At 35.3% G+C, this 18840-nt stretch overlaps 1 protein-coding gene across 1 annotated transcript; it reads left to right on the top strand.

The window, feature by feature from the left end:
• The first annotated feature begins 17243 nt into the window (after nucleotides 1-17243).
• On the top strand, nucleotides 17244-18205 carry AIR12 (auxin-induced in root cultures-like protein). The gene has a single exon (XM_020372039.3). The coding sequence runs from the start codon at nucleotides 17376-17378 to the stop codon at nucleotides 18078-18080; it is 705 nt and encodes a 234-aa protein (XP_020227628.1). The 5' UTR covers nucleotides 17244-17375; the 3' UTR covers nucleotides 18081-18205.
• The last annotated feature ends 635 nt before the right edge of the window (nucleotides 18206-18840 follow it).

Here is an 18840-nt window from a genome sequence, read left to right as displayed (position 1 = left end):
CCTCTCTAAGGAGCACCTTCTTTCTACTTCTATGTGTACGAATCACGAACTCGGGACATGCCCGAGCCCTCGAGCTGGCACATGTAAATCAAAAATATTATTTTAATGTCATACACTTTCTCTATTTCATTTCTTCGCTCTCTAAAGCACTTGATCTAAACCTTATTAAATAACCCACAATAAATAAGCGTATTCAAAATAGGTACATCTTTAGGACAATAGCCTAATATGCGTTAAAACTAGAAAACGTGACAATGCAAACAATCAAATGGATCAGGCATGACTTCAAATAATAAAATCAAGTGCAAGGAGCACCCCCTCCAAATAGTAATCATTTCACAAACGCTATAAATGGTAAAAGCCCGACAAGAAACCCATACAGGGGGCTGCACAAAAATGAGGGTAGGGTCCTCTAGGAAACCCATGGAAAAGGTGAACTAGGCAAAAGTTAGGATCAAAAGAAATGTCCGCTAGGAAGCCCACTAGAAGATAACCTAAGCAAAAGTTAGGACACAAAAGTAGCAGACTAAGTTGAAAATTGAAAGGCGACTTAGGGGGATCATTTGATCAAAACACAACCCTAAGTCATCACTCAACTCTTAACAAAAAGGCTAACACAAAATAATTTCTCTATTGAAAGTACACTTGTTTATCAACCTAAACACCAGTCTACCTTAGTCAGCCATGCTTCTAAAAAATAGTTTTGAAAACCTTTTTGAACGAACCCTTTGTGAAGAAAAAACACATCTCTTTCTTTCTTTTCTCTTGACCTATATGGCATTAAGATAGTACTAAGAGATACACAGAGTATGCACAGTGAACACTCACGAAGAGAGATTGGAGGTGTCCTAGAAGAGAGTATAGGAACACCTAATCTAAGGAGCTGACAGATCATACCCTATATAGGCAAAGGATGGCCTAATGTACAAACCTCAGGTTCAAAGAAGAACACCCGACAAAGGATAAATTCGGCATGGTCAAAGGCTAGTGATCCATGTCAACGATTAGTGCCCATAGATTAATTTCTTGAAAGAAAAATTAAATCTGATTTTAAGTTTAGCATAAAAAAATTAACATATTGCATGCATATGGCACAAGTGTGCACAAAAAGGTATAAGTTCACCTTCAAACAAAAAAAAATCCAATCCATTCATGTTTTGCATTATCTTTGCATCTTGTATTTTTTGCTTGTGTTTATCATGAATCACAAGGAGTCATCAAGCTAGAGCACCCACAAATGCTAGGAAGTTCAACTGCTAAACAAGGCCTCAAGAGCCGAAACCACATCAACCGAAGGGCATCAGAAGCTTAGCCTAACAAGGGCACTCCCAACAAGTGGTTCCATGTAGCCATCAAGCAAAGAAAGACACGTCAACAACAAGAAGAAGCAGAACTTGCCAAGAAAGAATAAGCGAGCCTACAAGCATGAAAAGGCCACCAAACTTCATGCTGTCTTCAGCTAAATTAAGGATGACTCAAGAGAATGCCAAGACTAGAAATGACTTACTCATCAAGGCCAGGAGTGGCTTCAAAAAATAATACTCATCAATAAAACCCCAAACAGAAAAGCGCAAGCCTAAAGAGACTTTAGAAAAAGGAATACTTCAATGACAGAATTACACAATCCCCAACGAATAACCACCTAGATAGAGGCAAGACAGTCAAAGCTAGGGGCATCAGTAGCGTCTCCTCATCACATTAGTAAGAATTATTTGCCTTTTTGTCCACTAGAACTCCTGCCAAATAGCAAGCCAACAAAAGATCTTGCTAGGGCATCTTCTCCCAATTCCCCAACGAAGAAAAATAGAAGAGACACATAGCTATGATCACCCTACCAAGAGGATGATCCTCCACCCATCAGCATGGGGGAACTACCATCAAATTACCGATATTCCTGCCTAAGAGAAAAGGTGACCAAATCATAGGAACCTTCACAAGCAACCCATGTACCCAGGAAATCAAAGATTCACGGGGCACAAAATTCAGCCAAGAAAACTTCTCAACACACTAATAGAGCTCAAATCAAGCCTGAAGAAACTTTAACAAATGTTATTCAATCAAAATCCTGACAGCACAGGCCTGGAGAGGCTTCACAATACTCACGTACCAAGGACAACACAAGTCTCAACTGACATCATCAAAATAAGAAGCAAAGATAGCCCAAACCTGGGGCACATCAAGCACATCACCAGTAGACGCCATTCATTGTCACTTTCCCAGAAGAAAGGTACAAAATCCTCAACCACAATCCTTATCAATCAAAGACACAAGACTTCATTCCTATAGACTAACACAAGCTAAGAGAAATGGGATCCCAAGCCACGATTCCTCTCAAAGCACCTTCTAGCTCGATATCCCAAGGGCACAATTCATCAAATCACAAGAAATCAAAGAACCCCACCAACAAAACTCCTCCAAATGAAGAACATGTAGGATCACAATCCACAATCCTTCCACCAAGAAATATTCCTTCGCCCACTAACATAGCGGCACTACAAACAACTCAAACAGTCATCAACCTAGAAAGGTTACAATAAGCAATACTCACCAGCCTAGAGATGTCACCTAAAATATACTCAATCATCAACTTGGAGAGGTTATAGCAAGCAGTACTCACCGGCCTAGAGAGGTCACCTAAAAAATACTCAATCATCGACCTAGAGAGGTTATAACTAGCAGTACTCGTCAGCTTGGAGAGGTCATGTAAAAAATATTCAATCATCAACCTGGAGAGGTTACAACAAGCAGTACTCACCGGCCTGGAAAGGTCACCTAAAAAATACTCAATCATTGACTTGGAGTGGTTACAGGAAGTAGTACTCACTAGCCTAGAGAGGTCACCCAAAAAAATTATCGACCTGGAGAGGCTACAGCAAGCAGTACTCACTAGCCTAAAGAGGTCACCTAAAAAATACTCACCCCACATGGGCCGACTAGAAGCCCTAATACCTGTCCAACCTAGAGAGGCTGAGCTTAGAATATACACACATTGTAGCAGACTTAGAAGAGATCTTCACCTCACCACCATAGAGAGGCAACTAGAGGAAACAACATGGAGCATTCACACGAAGCCAAAAGTTAAAAAGGTACACTTCGCCATCCTCGCCCATCTTTGGAAGACACGACCTTGACATCTCGTTATCCCAAAGAGCAAGGGCACAGGAAAACCCTTATAAACAAAGGAAGCAATGTGGAGTTCCTTACACGAAGAAGTGAAGAGAAGATCTAGACGAAATGTCTACATCTTTACTTTCCTTTGGAAATGCAACATATAGTTATCCAAAGGACAAGTAAAGAAGGGCAATTGTAGACACTAGATTTCGTCTAGGTTGTCAAGACTGAGGACAAAAGACCCCTAGAACAACACAGATGGCCCTTGAAGGCCCAATAGAGCACTAGAATGGACCATAACAGCGACAAAAGGCCTAGAGACTCAAAGGTAGAATCTTAGGCATGGAATGGGTCATTCCCAAACTGGAACATGTCATTCCAAACTACTAAAATAGCTTAAAACCCTAGTTGAAAATGACCTATTTCCAATTTAGAATGGGTCATTCTGGCCTAGTTAAATGGCCTAAAACCCCTAGTTGGGAACGACCTATTCCCAATCCAAGTTTTGGCCCACTAAAACTAACATAGAACCCTAGTTTGGAATAGCCCGTTCCAAAACCAGAACGGCCATTCCACGTTTCTAAGAGCCTATAAATGTATATCTGATGCACACATTCCCAAACACAATGCTTAATTGACCTAGTCCAAGCAGAAACTCTCTGTTTTCCCTTTTTGTACTTTCTTGAGTGTTTATGAGGCTTCTGTAGAGCGAAAGACGACCAAAACACACTTTTGGTTGGAATTTGAAGTTCTTTCTATAAAAGCTTGCTCCGAAGGTATTTTTCACCAATCTCTTTTTTTCCTTTGTTATTTATTAAATTGTTTTATTTATATTATTGCCATAGAAACATCATTCACCATGTAGATATTCAATTTGTGAATAATTAATAAAAGGGGTAAACATTTAAATTATTGTTCATTATTATGCTAAAATCGTCATAGGGTACCAAATTAGGACATTGTAGGGTGCTTAATACCTTCCGTACACGTAATCAATCCTCGAACCCAATTCTGGCTATCAAGGCCATTATTGATTCTTGAAAACCTTTTCCTTTTTTTGGCATTTTGAGTAAAATGTTAATGGTGACTCCCAAGAACCTTTTTCAAAAACCATTGGTGGAGAATTAGTCTGGTCTTCGAACATTCCTAAACCAATGAGATTTTCAAACGAAAGTCAAAACCATCTATAGGCAAGATCAAAATTTTTCGAGTTCCAACATTCAAGTACTAGCCAAGATTAATGATAATGCCTACAAAATTAATGTGGTTGATTTATCTTTTTATGATGCAAGTGAAGATTTATTGGATTTGAGAGAAAATGTTTTTTAAGAAGGAGGGAATAATGATGTTTGTTGGGTGGCATCAATTGTCCTATGGTGAAGGCCTAAGTAGGTCAAGTCACAATTGTCACATGGTGCTTGGACTGTTATGGTTAAGTAGAAAGAGTTGGGGCCTAACTTACAACTATAACGTTTGGCCTAGTGGTAAAGACTCGATCCAATAGATGAGGACATCAAAGATTAGGCCCAAGCCCAAAAGGAAGGCCAAGACCTAATACAAGGCAAATTATTGACTTATGTGGCTAATTTGAGAGTGGTCCAATTATATGAAGAGACCCAACATCTAGAAGTCTGCATGGGGGTTGCTAATTGCTAGTCACATGTATTGTTTGCTTGGATTGAGAATAGAAGGCCAATTATTGACTTAGTCATTTAATATAATAATAATAATAATAATAATAATAATAATAGTAATAATAGTAATAATAATAATAAAGTGTTTGTAGTTGGTTTTAAGGCTTCAACCTCAAGCTAAACCCAATACAAGACATAAGAAGGCCAATGACAAGAGCAAAAGCTAAAAAGGGTTGTTAATAATAATAATAATAATAAAGTGTTTATAACTGGTTTTAAGGCTTGGACCTCAAGCTTAACTATGTCTTACTTAACCACTAAGGCATTTTAGTTATGCTTGCAATGTTGAGATTTTATTTTTCTTTTATCGTCTTCCAAGTGCATGAGAACTAATTTGCATCAATCATTTTGAAGTGAATGGACATAACACTTTTTGATGGTTTTATCATTGAAGCATGAGAATTGTCTCTATTATGGTTATTCTTTGGACCATTTGACCTTGTTCTTCATTTCCCATTTTTTGTTTTCTTGTTTATTTCTACATTGCCAATTATTCTAAATTCTGTCCAAATTTCTTATTTTCATATATCACACTTTATTTATCCTTTTTTAGTGTTTCTTTAGCCTAAATTGCATTTCAAAACACCATCTTTTACATCATTTTGGAATCGTTCCATCCGAACTCTATAGGTTGAGATACATATAAAAATTAACAACTCGATTTTGAGTCAATTTGTGTGCAAAGTCCAACCTAAAAGGGTTTGAATTTGAAACAAGGCGGGATTCCCATCACTAGGTTAGTATATTCTTTATGTTTTACGCTTCTTAGTCGTTGTGTTATAGTAAGTAAGGATGTTCATAAACTAGTTTAACTTAAATTTGAAATAAAATAAAGGTTTAAATATGTTTTTAGTCCTATAATTTTTAAAAATCTTGTATTAGTCCCTTAATTCACTAATAACATGTCTAAAAGTAATAGATTGAGACAGTTATACAGTATAAACTAAATTTAAAGTAATATTTTTACTAATAAAAATACTAATAGGTAGATTTTATACGATAATATTTATTAAATTCTCTAACAAAATTTGAGTATAAAGATTAAAACAAGATTTTTTGAAATTACAGGGATTAAAAAGACCAGATTTAAATTTAAGAGACTAAAAACATATTTAAACCTAAAATAAATTTTAAACTAATTAATTTAAATTGATTTAATTTGAATTAATTTTATTAATTATTTTTTCAACAATCTAAACCAAAATATCTTACTAACAATGGATTAATTTAATTCAACTTAATCAAGTTTCACGTGAAAAAAAAATTAAAATTTTTTTTCTTTAAAAACATAAAAATTACATGGTGAAAAAAAAACATAAAAATTACATAATTTTATCTCAAATTTTAAATATAAACATTTTATTAAAAGAACGTAAAATGTAAATAAAAGACTAATGTAAGAATTTGGACCAAATATTTATAAACAACATGAATCGACATCGACAAACAAATATTCCAAGACTCACGTGTAAAAAAACCAAATTATCTAACAAACCAAATTATTAGATATGATCTAAAAAATCCAAACTCCACCAATTAACTTCAACTTTTATTAAAGAAATGTGATTGCTGGAACACCTGTCCAGTCAATTTTGCAATATTTGGGTCCCATTCTAGACAAAATGGCCTGTTGTAGTACTTGTCACATTCTTTGAATATCATCATAAACTCTTGCTCATGTATTATAAATGTTCGAAGCAGTGCATTAAATGAAAGAAAAATAGTTGAATTTATTTATATTTTAAGAAGAATATATATATATATAGGGAAATTCATTATGAGAGATGAGGGAGTTATAATATAACCATTAGATTAATTTTCTCTCACTTGATTAATTTAAGAATTATATTTTAACTCTCTCATCTCTCATAATAAATTCTCTCTCACTTGATATATATATATATATATATATATATATTATAATAGTGAACAGAAAAACTAACCTTAGTAATTACTCAAACATTACTCGAAACTTGTAGGATAGTTCTCTAACGAATTATCCAAATCCTATCTAGTAAAAAAAAATATATATATATATATATATATATATATATATCGAAAAAAAATGTATTCCACGAATTTTCAGGAATGAAAATGGTAATTGAATAATAAAAGTATAAACACGTAAAAAAATTATCTAATTTATCCATATTTCAATTTTATGAAATTCTTCCCGAAAAGGTAGATTAGAAAAAAAGAGGCAAAGATGCGCGTGTGTCGGTGAATTTGAAAAAGGCGAGGATAATTCGCACGGCTTGTGGCTTATCCAACGGAATCAAAGGGTTGCAAGTTGCGACTTAAAGCGAATTTTTTACGGAAGTATAATTTTTAAAAAAAAAAATTACTAAAAGGGTACTTGTTACACTTTATTTACACAGCAACATTCATTATTCACGCTCAGAATTTGATTTTTAGGGAACCGAATTCTGATCTTCAATATATTTTTTTTTTGCGATCAGAATTCGGTTTCTGGGAACCGAATTCTGAGTAATTTTTAATTTTTAATTTTTTTTTAGTTTGTGGTCCAGAGTGCACGAATCTTGAAACTGAAACGACCCGTTCTAGAATCAGAACAGTCCATTCTGCTTGTACACGTAAACTGTTAATTTTGAAATTGGAACGGCCGCAGAACGGATCGTTCTAGAGTTAAGTTTTAATATATAACTTGAGTTCTGAAACGGCCCGTTTTAAACTAGGAACGGTCCGTTCTAAACTACGTTTTTAAACTGTGCTTTTAAAAAAATATATAAAAGCTCAAAATTTAATTTTCAGAACCGAATTTTAAGTGTGAACAATAAATAATGTTAGATGTTTAAATAAAGTGTAACATATACATTTTTGGTAATGTTTTTTTTTTTTTAATTTTACTTCCGTAAAAAATTCACTTAAAGCACTCGCGAGTGTCATTCAAAGTCTTTAAATCACCGCATCTACATGCTCCGTGATCTTATCACTGCCCCCAGACGCATCTTCTCCACGGACACGTGCTCATTCGCCAAATTTATTTTAAACAATTAAAAAAAATCTTTTCTAAATTTATCGTGCTCGTGACCTTCCCCAATAAACCTGCTTATCGACTTTCCCAGTCAACTACTTGCTTCGTGTTTTAAAAGGAAAGTCTACTTTACCCGAACCAATCATTAAAGGACAAGTGTACCTAGCAAGTTCTACTTTCATACTGCTTTTACAGACTCCGTTTACCTCGTACACACGTTTAAAAAGGTGTTAAAATCTTTTTTTTTAAGGTAATTCCTTGTTTTTCTTTGGAAAAAAGAAACTGAATCCACTGATCATTTGATTTTCGAATCCGAGTTTCACTCGTATCATTTTATTTTTATTTAGTACTTTTAAAAAATAAATTGACTTAACACATATTAAAAAAGAAAAATAGTTAAATGTAGAGCCTTTGATGAATACTTCTTGTTTTGGTATGCCTAAAAATTTTACATCGCTTAAGAGTCGAGGCTAAAATAGTTTATAAACACCCTTCCTCCTTAACCCAACGAGACGTCTTTTAAAAGACAAAATCGTGACAGCCCAACGAGGCAAAGCGGACAATACCTCGGATGCGGTGATCCTAACGATGACAGCGGAGTTACGGTAGGAACATTGGCGCTAGAAAGAAGGCCCAAGCCACTCTTGACCCTTAGCATCGACTGGGGGGTTTGTTCCGGTATGCCTAAAAGTCCTACATCGCTCAGGAGTCGAGACTAAGGGTAGTTTATAAACACCCTTCCTCCTTAATCTAATGAGACGCCTTTTAAAGGACAAAACCGTGACGGCCTAACGAGTCAAAGCGGACAATACCTCGAATGCGGTGACCCTAACAATGACAGCGGACTTACGGTAGAAACACTTCTAAATCTAGATTTATCACTTCAAAAAATATTTTTCATGTTAAAGTCAATAAATTTATTATTATTTCTCTCTTTCAACACACTTATAATATTGAGAAGTATTTTGGATTCCCAATTCTTTTACGGATCTTTGACAAAATAAATTTCACATAAGCAGATTGGAAAATGAAGACCTTGAACAAAGCAGGAAAAACAACTTTAACATAGTCTTTACTCATTTCTATGCCTATATACACCATGCAGAATTTATGGTTTCCAAAAGGCATTTGTGATAAAATTAATTTTGCAATTACACGATTTATATGAGGGAATGATCATTGACATTGGGTTAATTGGAATGTTATTATTCTTTCTAAAGCTTGAGGAGGTCTTGGTGTTCGTCTAGCTTGACCCATCAACATTTCTTTACTTGGCAAGCATATTGGGGACTTCATGCATGAGAAAGAAAAATTGCGTGTTCGTATGCTAGATGCTCAATACTTGAAAGAAGGTCCCATTCTTCAAGCAAACATTGTTCTAGGTGCCTCATATACTCGGAATTCTATAGCCAAAGCCATTCATCATCTCAAGCTTGGTTTCAAAACTTGGTTGGGAAAAGGAAATGTGTCTCTTTGGTATGATAAATGGTTGGATAGTGATTACGTTTGCCATCTTGTCCCTTTTATGCATATTCAAGACATTGCTCTTCGTGTTTGTGACTTATACAATCATGGGTCTTGGAACTCTAATATATTAGCTTCTAGGATCCCTAATGAAGCCAAAATAGAACTCATGAACCACGTATTGAATGAAGACACGGAGGATACCATCATTTGGACTCATACTTTGAATGGTATAAACTCATCAAACTCTACTTTCAATTGGCTTTCTACTGAGAAGTCATCGCCCATCCCTCCTTTGACAAATTGGTCTTGGGTTTGGAAATTTAAATTACAAAAGAATATCCTTCACTCTTTATGGCTTACCTTACATGATAGCCTACCAATGCACCAACATTTTTAGAGTCTTTAGACATTTGTCTACGGATTTTTCTTATAACAGCTGCGACAATGGGTAGGAGTCTTTAACACATGTGCTTCAAGATTATAGTTATGTTTAGCAAATTTGACAACATTTAAAGCTAGATCAAAATGACAACTTCTACATATATGAACTTGCATGAGTGACTTCTTCATAATCTTCATAGCACAACAACAACAATGTTTGCAATTACATGTATACATATTTGAAGATATCAACTAGGACATGTGGAAAATCATCAATCAAATTCGAACTCTTTTTGTGGATATTATAACTCTTTGATAGGAAAAACTCCTCCTCACACAATAAAATTACTCACACGTCCAAGGATCTTGAATGAAACACACCTATATTTTATTTCTTGACTCTCTATATATAGAGTAAATTTGTAATACAAAATTTTAATCATATTGTTCTTACCGGAAATCTGCTGTAGAGATGATCCTCCGAGTAAGATTGGTGAGCCTCCTTCGCTGGTACGCTTGATGCTCCAAGATGGGGGTGGTACCTGCAAAAGAGACTCCGATGCTCAAGTTAGTGTTTGTGGGAGTATTAGTCTCGTATAAATAATGCACGTACCTTAGTATGAATTAGGGTTTTACTGGGCCTTGGACCCGAGATCAGTTATGACCTATTTGGGTGACGAGCTGACGTCACATAGCGCATGTCCGAGGTCGTCTTGCGCTGTGATACCGAGTTGGGAGCTCGACTTCGCAGTACGGATAGTACACTTGCCCCCCGAGCTCCGAAGACCGTAGGTTAAGGAGTTAAGACCGAGCTCGTCAGGGAACAGTGACCTTTCGCGTATAACTGCCTATCATGATGCCATGTGTCATGGCCGAGCTGAAGAGCTCGGCAATAATGAGTTTACTGCTTGGTTAGGCTGGTAAACCTTTGACCGAGTCAGCAGATTAGTGAGGGACAAGTCGGCAACTCGGCTGGCCAGTACACTTGCCCCCCAAGCACCGAGTGATGTAAGAGCAAAGGGGCTTTTGAGGAGCTCCCAAATTTGTTGTTTGAAGGTTCAAATTTGACCTTGTGATCTTCAAGGTTCGACCTCGACATCGGTTAAGAAAATGTGATCTCAAGGTTCGGACTCGACCTCGGTATATCAAGGTTCGAACTCGACCTCGGTTAAGAAAATGTGATCTCAAGGTTCGGACTCGACCTATGGCGCATCAAAATTCGAACTCGACCTCAGTTAAGAAAATGTAGTCTCAAGGTTCGGACTCGACCTTGGCATATCAAGGTTCGAACTCGACCTTGGTTAAGAAAATGTAGTCTCAAGGTTCGGACTCGACCTTGGCATATCAAGGTTCGAACTCGACCTCGGTTAAGAAAATGTGATCTCAAGGTTCGATCTCGACCTTGGCATATCAAGGTTCGAACTCGACCTTGGTTAAGAAAATGTGTTCTCAAGGTTTAGACTCGACCTTGGTTAAGAAAATGTGATCTCAAGGTTCGAACTCGACCTTGGCATATCAAGGTTTGAACTCGACCTCGGTTAAGAAAATGTGATCTCAAGGTTCGGACTCGACCTTAGCATATCAAGGTTCGAACTCGACCTTGGTTAAGAAAATGTAGTCTCAAGGTTCGGACTCGACCTTGGTTAAGAAAATGTGATCTCAAGGTTCGGACTCGACCTTGGCATATCAAGGTTCGAACTCGACCTTGGTTAAGAAAATGTAGTCTCAAGGTTCGGACTCGACCTTGGCATATCAAGGTTCGAACTCGACCTCGGTTAAGAAAATGTGATCTCAAGGTTCGGACTCGACCTTGGCATATCAAAATTCGAACTCGACCTCGGTTAAGAAAATGTAGTCTCAAGGTTCGGACTCGACCTTGGCATATCGAGGTTCGAACTTGACCTTGGTTAAGAAAATGTAGTCTCAAGGTTCGGACTCGACCTTGGCATATCAAGGTTCGAACTCGACCTTGGTTAAGAAAATGTGATCTCAAGGTTCGAACTCGACCTTGGCATATCAAGGTTCGAACTCGACCTTGGTTAAGAAAATGTGTTCTCAAGGTTCGGACTCGACCTTGGCAAGTCGTCATGGTTAATGTGCCAATACCAAAAATGTATGGGAATGGAGTTGCTTTATTGATTTATTTATGAGGTGTGCCTCGTTTAAACCTTCCTTGGCCAAAAACCCTTTTCTTTAGTGGGAAAAAGGGCTGAGGAGGAAAAAGAGTACATCACCTGAATTTACAAGTTAAGAGAAATAAAATTTGAGGTGGGTGGAATTCCAGGTTCCAAATTTTCCTTTGGAGGGGTCTGTTCTTGCATCTCTCACCCCACCAAACAAGTTCGCCAACTTTAAATGTTTGTGGCTTGACCTTGGTCTTGCTTTCCTTATGGTTTGTTGCGAACCTGGTCACGAAAAGCAGAGTGCTCTTCCATCTGAATGTACCCTGCAGCTCGGGCACGGAATTCGTCCATATCAAGAGGAGATCGTAGACACAGGCTGTCCACGAAAGGTCCAGGCTTGAGCGCCATGAGCATGGCGTGTAGGGCGACCTCGGGGTTCAATTTTCGAATCTTGACCGAGATACTGGCAAAGCGTTCCATGAACGCCCTTAGTGATTTGTCGTTGCCCTGTCTGAGACTAGCCAAGGTGGCTGATGTGACATGGTGAGGTCGACTCGTGGCATACTGCGCCGTGAATCGCCTAACCAGAGTGTCGAAGTTGTCTATTGACTCCACCGGCAGTTGAGTGTACCAGTTGAGCGCTGCCCCCTTGAGCGAGGTCGGGAAAACCCTACACAGAATAACATCTTTATTAGTGTATAGGTTTACCTGTGTAATGTACAGATCGACGTGCTCGTCTGGGTCTGTCGTGCCGTCGTAACGGTCGAGGTGGAGAGGCTTCCACCCCTGAGGGAGTGGTGTCTCCATGATGCCGTCCACAAAGGGATGACGGCGGAAGGTTGCTTGACCCCCTGTAACATGAGTTGAGGCTTTGCTGACTTCATGGACCGATTTGTTCGTCGGAACATGAGACCGATGCGTGGCAGGTCGTGGAGTCGGTGCCCTAGTCGCAGTTCGGGGCTGAGAGACCGAGTGCCCTTCTTCCTCATGGAGGTTGCTCGCCTCAAGAGGATGATCAGAGGGGCGCCGAGGGAGCTGGGCACGAATCCGCTCGTTTTCAGCGCGTAGCGCCACTAGATCTGCTTCATTGGCGGTCCGCATCGCAGCTAGGTCGGTTTCGTGCTGGGCACGCATGTTTCGCAGATCAGCGTCGTGTTGCTCCCGCATTTGTTCGACCTGGTCGATCAGTCTCCTCAATGTGGCTTCGTTGTCCATGGTAGTTGAGTGGTTTGCGTCGTCTGTTGCGTGTCTGCTATGGCTTCTGGTGAATACCATAAGCGTGGCCGATAAGAGCTGTCTTGATCGGCCCCACGGTGGGCGCCAAATGTTCTTACCGGAAATCTGCTGTAGAGATGATCCTCCGAGTAAGATTGGTGAGCCTCCTTCACTGGTATGCTTGATGCTCCAAGATGGGGGTGGTACTTGCAAAAGAGACTCCGATGCTCAAGTTAGTGTTTGTGGGAGTATTAGTCTCGTATAAATAATGCACGTACCTTAGTATGAATTAGGGTTTTACTGGGCCTTGGGCCCGAGATCAGTTATGACCTATTTGGGTGACGAGCTGACGTCACATAGTGCGTGTCTGAGGTCGTCTTGCGCTGTGATACCGAGCTGGGATCTCGGCTTCGCAGTACGGATAGTACACATATAATCCTCCTAATTAAAAAAATAAGAAATAAATCTCTAAAAGATATTAAAAACAAATAAAAGTTTGTAAATCTAAATAATATCCTAAAAGTTACAAATTCTTAAAATAACTCCTTAAATTTTCACTCAAGTTATTTGAAATTTGAATTATTTTCCTAACACTCTTTGCAAAACTTTAAAGATGAGAGAAGTTAGAACATTAAAGTGAGATCCACTAATTTTTTCAACCGTCAAATTGAACACCGACAGTAGCTCACTAGGGAACTTGGGTGGTGTTGGGTTTGGAGGTATAATTTGTGGCTAGAATGGACAATGGGTTTCAAGTTTTTTTGGCTGTTGTGCGGTCTCTACTAGTCTCAAAGCAAATTTGTTATGCATCTTTTATGAACTTCGAAAAGCATGGTATGATGGTATTCACAATCTTATTTACGAAGCAAATTCCCTTGTAGCTTTAAAGTTGATTAGGGAAAATGGAAATGTTTTCTATCCATACTACTCGCTTATAAAAAAGGTTCAATATTTTGCTTCTTTAAATTGGATTGTTAGCTTAAAACATGTCCTCCGAGAAGCTAATTCATGTACAGACTTTTTGGCAAAGCATTGTGTCACAATTGTTCAGTCCATCAAAGTTTAGATAAGTAGTCCTCCTCAACTTGCTTACCTTTTGCTTGTTGATGATATAAGTAACTTACACATTAGAGTGTAGTTCTTTTTATTTTGTCTTTACATTTTCTAAAACATAAAAAAAATAGTTAAATATATTTAATTTTTATAATTTCATATAAAATATACATTAAATTTACTAAAATATCTATAATTATATTTATTGTAGCTAATAATCTTATTTATTGTCTTAAAAGTATTTTTGAATTAAGAATATTAAATAAAGTTGACTTCATTAAAATTCGTTTATTTGAGTTAAAAAATTTTTAAAAAAAATTGTTTATAAATTCAGAGGAAATATCCGTTAACATGCATAATAGAAACTTAGAAATTTCAGCATCACAAAAATCAAATTGAAACCCAGAAAATGCGTATGTATCAGAAAAATGAAAAACCCAGAAGATGCGTTGATGTTGTAGGACATGATTCAATAAGTCCGAAAATATAGAATTCATCATATTGATCGTTAATAAATTATAATTTTAAGAATCATGAACGTGCGTTCCCTTAACTATATTACTGTCCAGATCACGAATCCTTGAGGCTAATTTGACTGACAGTCACATGCAGTTCACATTAAATAATTAATTTGACAAATAAATAAATGTATTAAAATAAAAGTCACAATCATAATTTCCATATTTAAAAAATGATACACGTTATTCTGTCAAAGAAATAATTTAACTATATCCTACTATATATCATTTAATATTGGATTTAATAATTTAATTTTAGTTAAAATATATTTTTAAATTATAATTTTAATTATTTTCCTTTTTATATCATATAATTTAAAATAAATATTTTTAGTTTTTATATTTATTTTTATTAATTTATTTTAGTGTTCATAATTTAATATATCTTTTTAATTTTTATATTTACTTTTTTTAATTCTTTTTTTTTTTTTTCTGTTTGGTTGTTTTTTTTGTGTTGTTATTTTTTGGTTCGTCCTTGGAGTATCCACCGCCAATAGCAGTGTCCTCGCTATGTTGGAGGCACCTCAAAAGGTGTGATAGCTGATCCCAAAATTTAACGCAACTACATACATAAGATAAATTTAACTTCAAAATTATAAAGTTGAATACGTATGTAACGTCAACATAAAAAAGACAATGTAATAGAGAAATTAACAGCAAAATTGAAAGAATTAAAAAAATTACAAGTATAAAAACTAAAAAAATCTATTTTAAACTATAAGGACTAAAGAAAATTAAAAAGATAAGTATAATTAAAAAAATTTAATTATAGAAATTAAAAAATAAAGTAAGAGAAATTATATGAGTTAAAAAAATATTTAAACCTTTAGTTTTAATGTAAGAATATTGAATTTCAGTGACAGATAAAAGTTATTATTAAAAATTAAAAATTTATAAGAAACTATTTGTTTCATATGTGACCAATCCATCTATAATGTAAGTTGTATAATAACAATTTCTTTAGTTTTATCAATAATAAATAGTTTAAGTATAATTATTTGAGACTTATCTCTCTAAAATATTTATAAGTAAAAGTAGCATTTAATTTTATCCACAATTATCATATTTTCTTGATTCATTACCAAGAAGTACTCTTTATTATTGAATATAAAAATAATCATTCAAAAATTTAATAGACATTAAATAAGAAGATTTCGATAAGAATAAATCATTTGTAAGCATTAGTGACTTTCTTTATAATACTTATTTTTAGCAAAAATAAATTACTTACTTTATTAATTAATTTGGAAGAATTATTATAAATATCAATAATTTTATAATCTATAATAATTTATAATTGAATATCGTATTAATATTTTGGCTTAATTGTATTTTTGATCCCTCAAGTATTGTAATTGTGCAATTTTGATCTCCAAGATTTTAATTGAGTAATTTTAGTCCTTAAAAGATTGCAATAGTGCGATTTTAGTCCCTTGATTTTTAATTGAATAATTTTGGTCTCTTAAATATTATAATTGTGTAATTTTAGTCTTTCTTATTAAAAATTTAATAATTTTAAAATTTTAATATATATTTATATATATAATATTTTAAAATTATACAATTGTTTGCTTATTTAAGTTAACGTATATTATGGTTTTTGTTAATGTATCAAATGATATATATTTATTATTACTAAATAAATAACATTTATATATTATTAATATTTTAATATTACTGATAAATTAATATCAATAGTATTTTTAGTATATTTATAAATAAACTAATAATTTGATAAATATAACTTAGTATATATTAATATACTTTTACAAAAATATAAATATATTAGATAAGATGTGTATATTTTTAATTAATATACTTATATTTTTGTAAAAGTATATTAATATATATTAAGTTATATTTATCAAGTTATTAGTTTATCTATAAACTAATATACTAACTAATAATATTATTGATATTAATTTATCAGTAATATTATAAAAATAATAATATATAAAATTTATTTATTTAATAATAATAAATATATATCATTTAATACATTAACAAAAATTATAATATACATTAACTTGAATAGACAAATAATTAATAATTTTAAAATATTGTGTATATATATATATATTAAAATTATTAAATTTTTAATGGAGGAGACTAAAATCGTAAAATCATAATATTTGAGGAACTAAAATTGTTCAATTAAAATTTTAAGAATGAAAATTGCTCAATTGTAATACTTGAGGAATAAAAACACAATTAAGCCTAATATTTTCTTTTAAATTATTTTTTAAGAAACAAACAACTCTCATTATTATTTTTTAAAAACAAGTTATTTCTTCCATCCTATAATAAATATCGTTTTAAATTATTTTATATGAATCAATGAAAGCAGTAAAAAGAACAATAATTTATACATTATAATTAGTTTTTTTTTTCTTTTTAAAAATGATACAACATAAAAACTATAAAAACTGCTTTCAATGTAATATTATTAGAGATATAAATAAAAAATAATAATAACAAGACACACTTATTTTATTTTATTTTTTCCCTATGCAACACTTTTTACCAGAAGGAAGACATACGACTTTTAAATTACCTTCTTAAAACAACCACTTTCAATTTTAGATTCTACCTGAGAGAATATATATATATACCAAAAAAGAAAATAAGAAGAAAAAAAAAAATATCAAAAAAGTCCTCTTTGAAATCTGACATTGTGCTCAACACAGGCTCCCCTTTGCTTTATATATCCCCTCCACCTCCGAAGCAGAAAGCTAAATCCACCACTTCACTCATCACTACCTCTCTTTTTTATATTTCTCTCTTTCTTTCTCCATTGATCTTTTCTCATCACACATAAATGGCATCACACCTACCCTTCATAGCTACCATCACCGTCTTCCTCTTTCTCTCTCTCTCCCTCACCCCTTCCCACTCCGCCACCACCTGCGCCTCCCCAAAGCTTCCCTCCAACCGCACCTTCGCCAACTGCACCGCCCTCACGGCGCTCGGCGCCACCCTCCACTACAGCTACAACGCCACCAACCGCTCCCTGGCGGTGGCCTTCGCCGCCGCGCCGCCCTCCGCCGTGGGGTGGGTCGCCTGGGGCCTCAACCTGGGCGGCTTCGGCATGGTCGGCGCTCAGGCCCTGGTCGCCATCCCCGCCGACGGTGCCGTGGCCGTCCACCGCTACAACCTCTCCTCCTACAAGGACGTTAGCGAGGTGAAGGCCTTCTCCTTCGACTCATGGAACGTCTCCGCGGAACAGACTAACGGCGTCATAACGATCTACGCGTCCGTCAAGATCCCGGAAACGGCGCCCAACGTCAGCCACGTGTGGCAGGTTGGCCCCGTCTCCGGAGGGAAGCCCGATATCCACGCCTTGAAGTCGGAGAACATCAAATCCAAGGCGGCGCTGCCCTTCGCGGTGGAGGCCGCGGCGGCGACTGGGAACGCCACCGGCAACGCGACTGCGCCCGCGAGTGGGGAAAAGAGTGCTTCCGCGGGAGAGAGGCTTCACGTTTGGTGGGTGCTCGCATTCATTATGGGCCTTGTCGCCTTTTGATGTGATTCTTTTCACTTTTTACTTTTTACCACCTTCAGCCACTTGGTCTCTCAATAATTTTTATTGTACTGTCATATTTCCATTTTTTTAAATATTTATTGTAGTACTATTTTTTTTTGTCTTTATTTATTTATTTATTTGTACGCGTCGTTTTGGGGGGGTTTTGTTTGGGGAGGGTAGATCATTGATGGGTTGTAGTGTGTAGTGTGTACTCGTTAGAAATTCTGCCTTTATTAGCTTCAGATTTTTTTTTTCTTGATTAAATTCGAATTTAACTATTGAGATTTGCAAATATTTTTATTTACTTATGAGGATTATATTAAGATTTGCAATTTTTATTTATTTATTAAAATTATAATAAAGATATTAGATTTTAAATTTAATATTTTAAAGTATATAATATCCTAATCTCTCACCACTGCCCACCGGTTCTTTTTCACCGCTGCCCACTGGTCCGACGTAGTTACGATCTGTTAACATACGATGATAACATTGATTCAAGATACTGCTGTTGTTTCTTTCAATTTTCGGGATAAATCTCAAATACTATTTCTTGTATTATTATTTTTTTCTATACGAGAAATACGTCTTTCAAACGTGCCGTTAAGGATTAACTCAAATATTCCTTGTATTAATTTTTTTTGGTTACGATTAATACGTCTTTTTTGTTTTTAAAGTCAATGAAAAATTAATAAAATAAGAGTTTCGTTAATACAAGAGTAATTTTGAATTTACTATAAGGAGTAAGAACACAAAATAT

Source organism: Cajanus cajan, chromosome 3 (genome assembly GCF_000230855.2).
Source record: "Cajanus cajan strain Asha chromosome 3, NIPB_CcT2T_4, whole genome shotgun sequence".
In the NCBI taxonomy this organism is placed as follows: domain Eukaryota; kingdom Viridiplantae; phylum Streptophyta; class Magnoliopsida; order Fabales; family Fabaceae; genus Cajanus; species Cajanus cajan.
Note: the sequence above shows the minus strand (reverse complement) of the source record. Positions and strands in the feature narration are given on the sequence as shown.

Bases quoted from the DNA above. Each gene is read 5' to 3' on its own strand.
- AIR12 (XM_020372039.3), top strand. From the start codon at position 17,376: ATGGCATCACACCTACCCTTCATAGCTACCATCACCGTCTTCCTCTTT.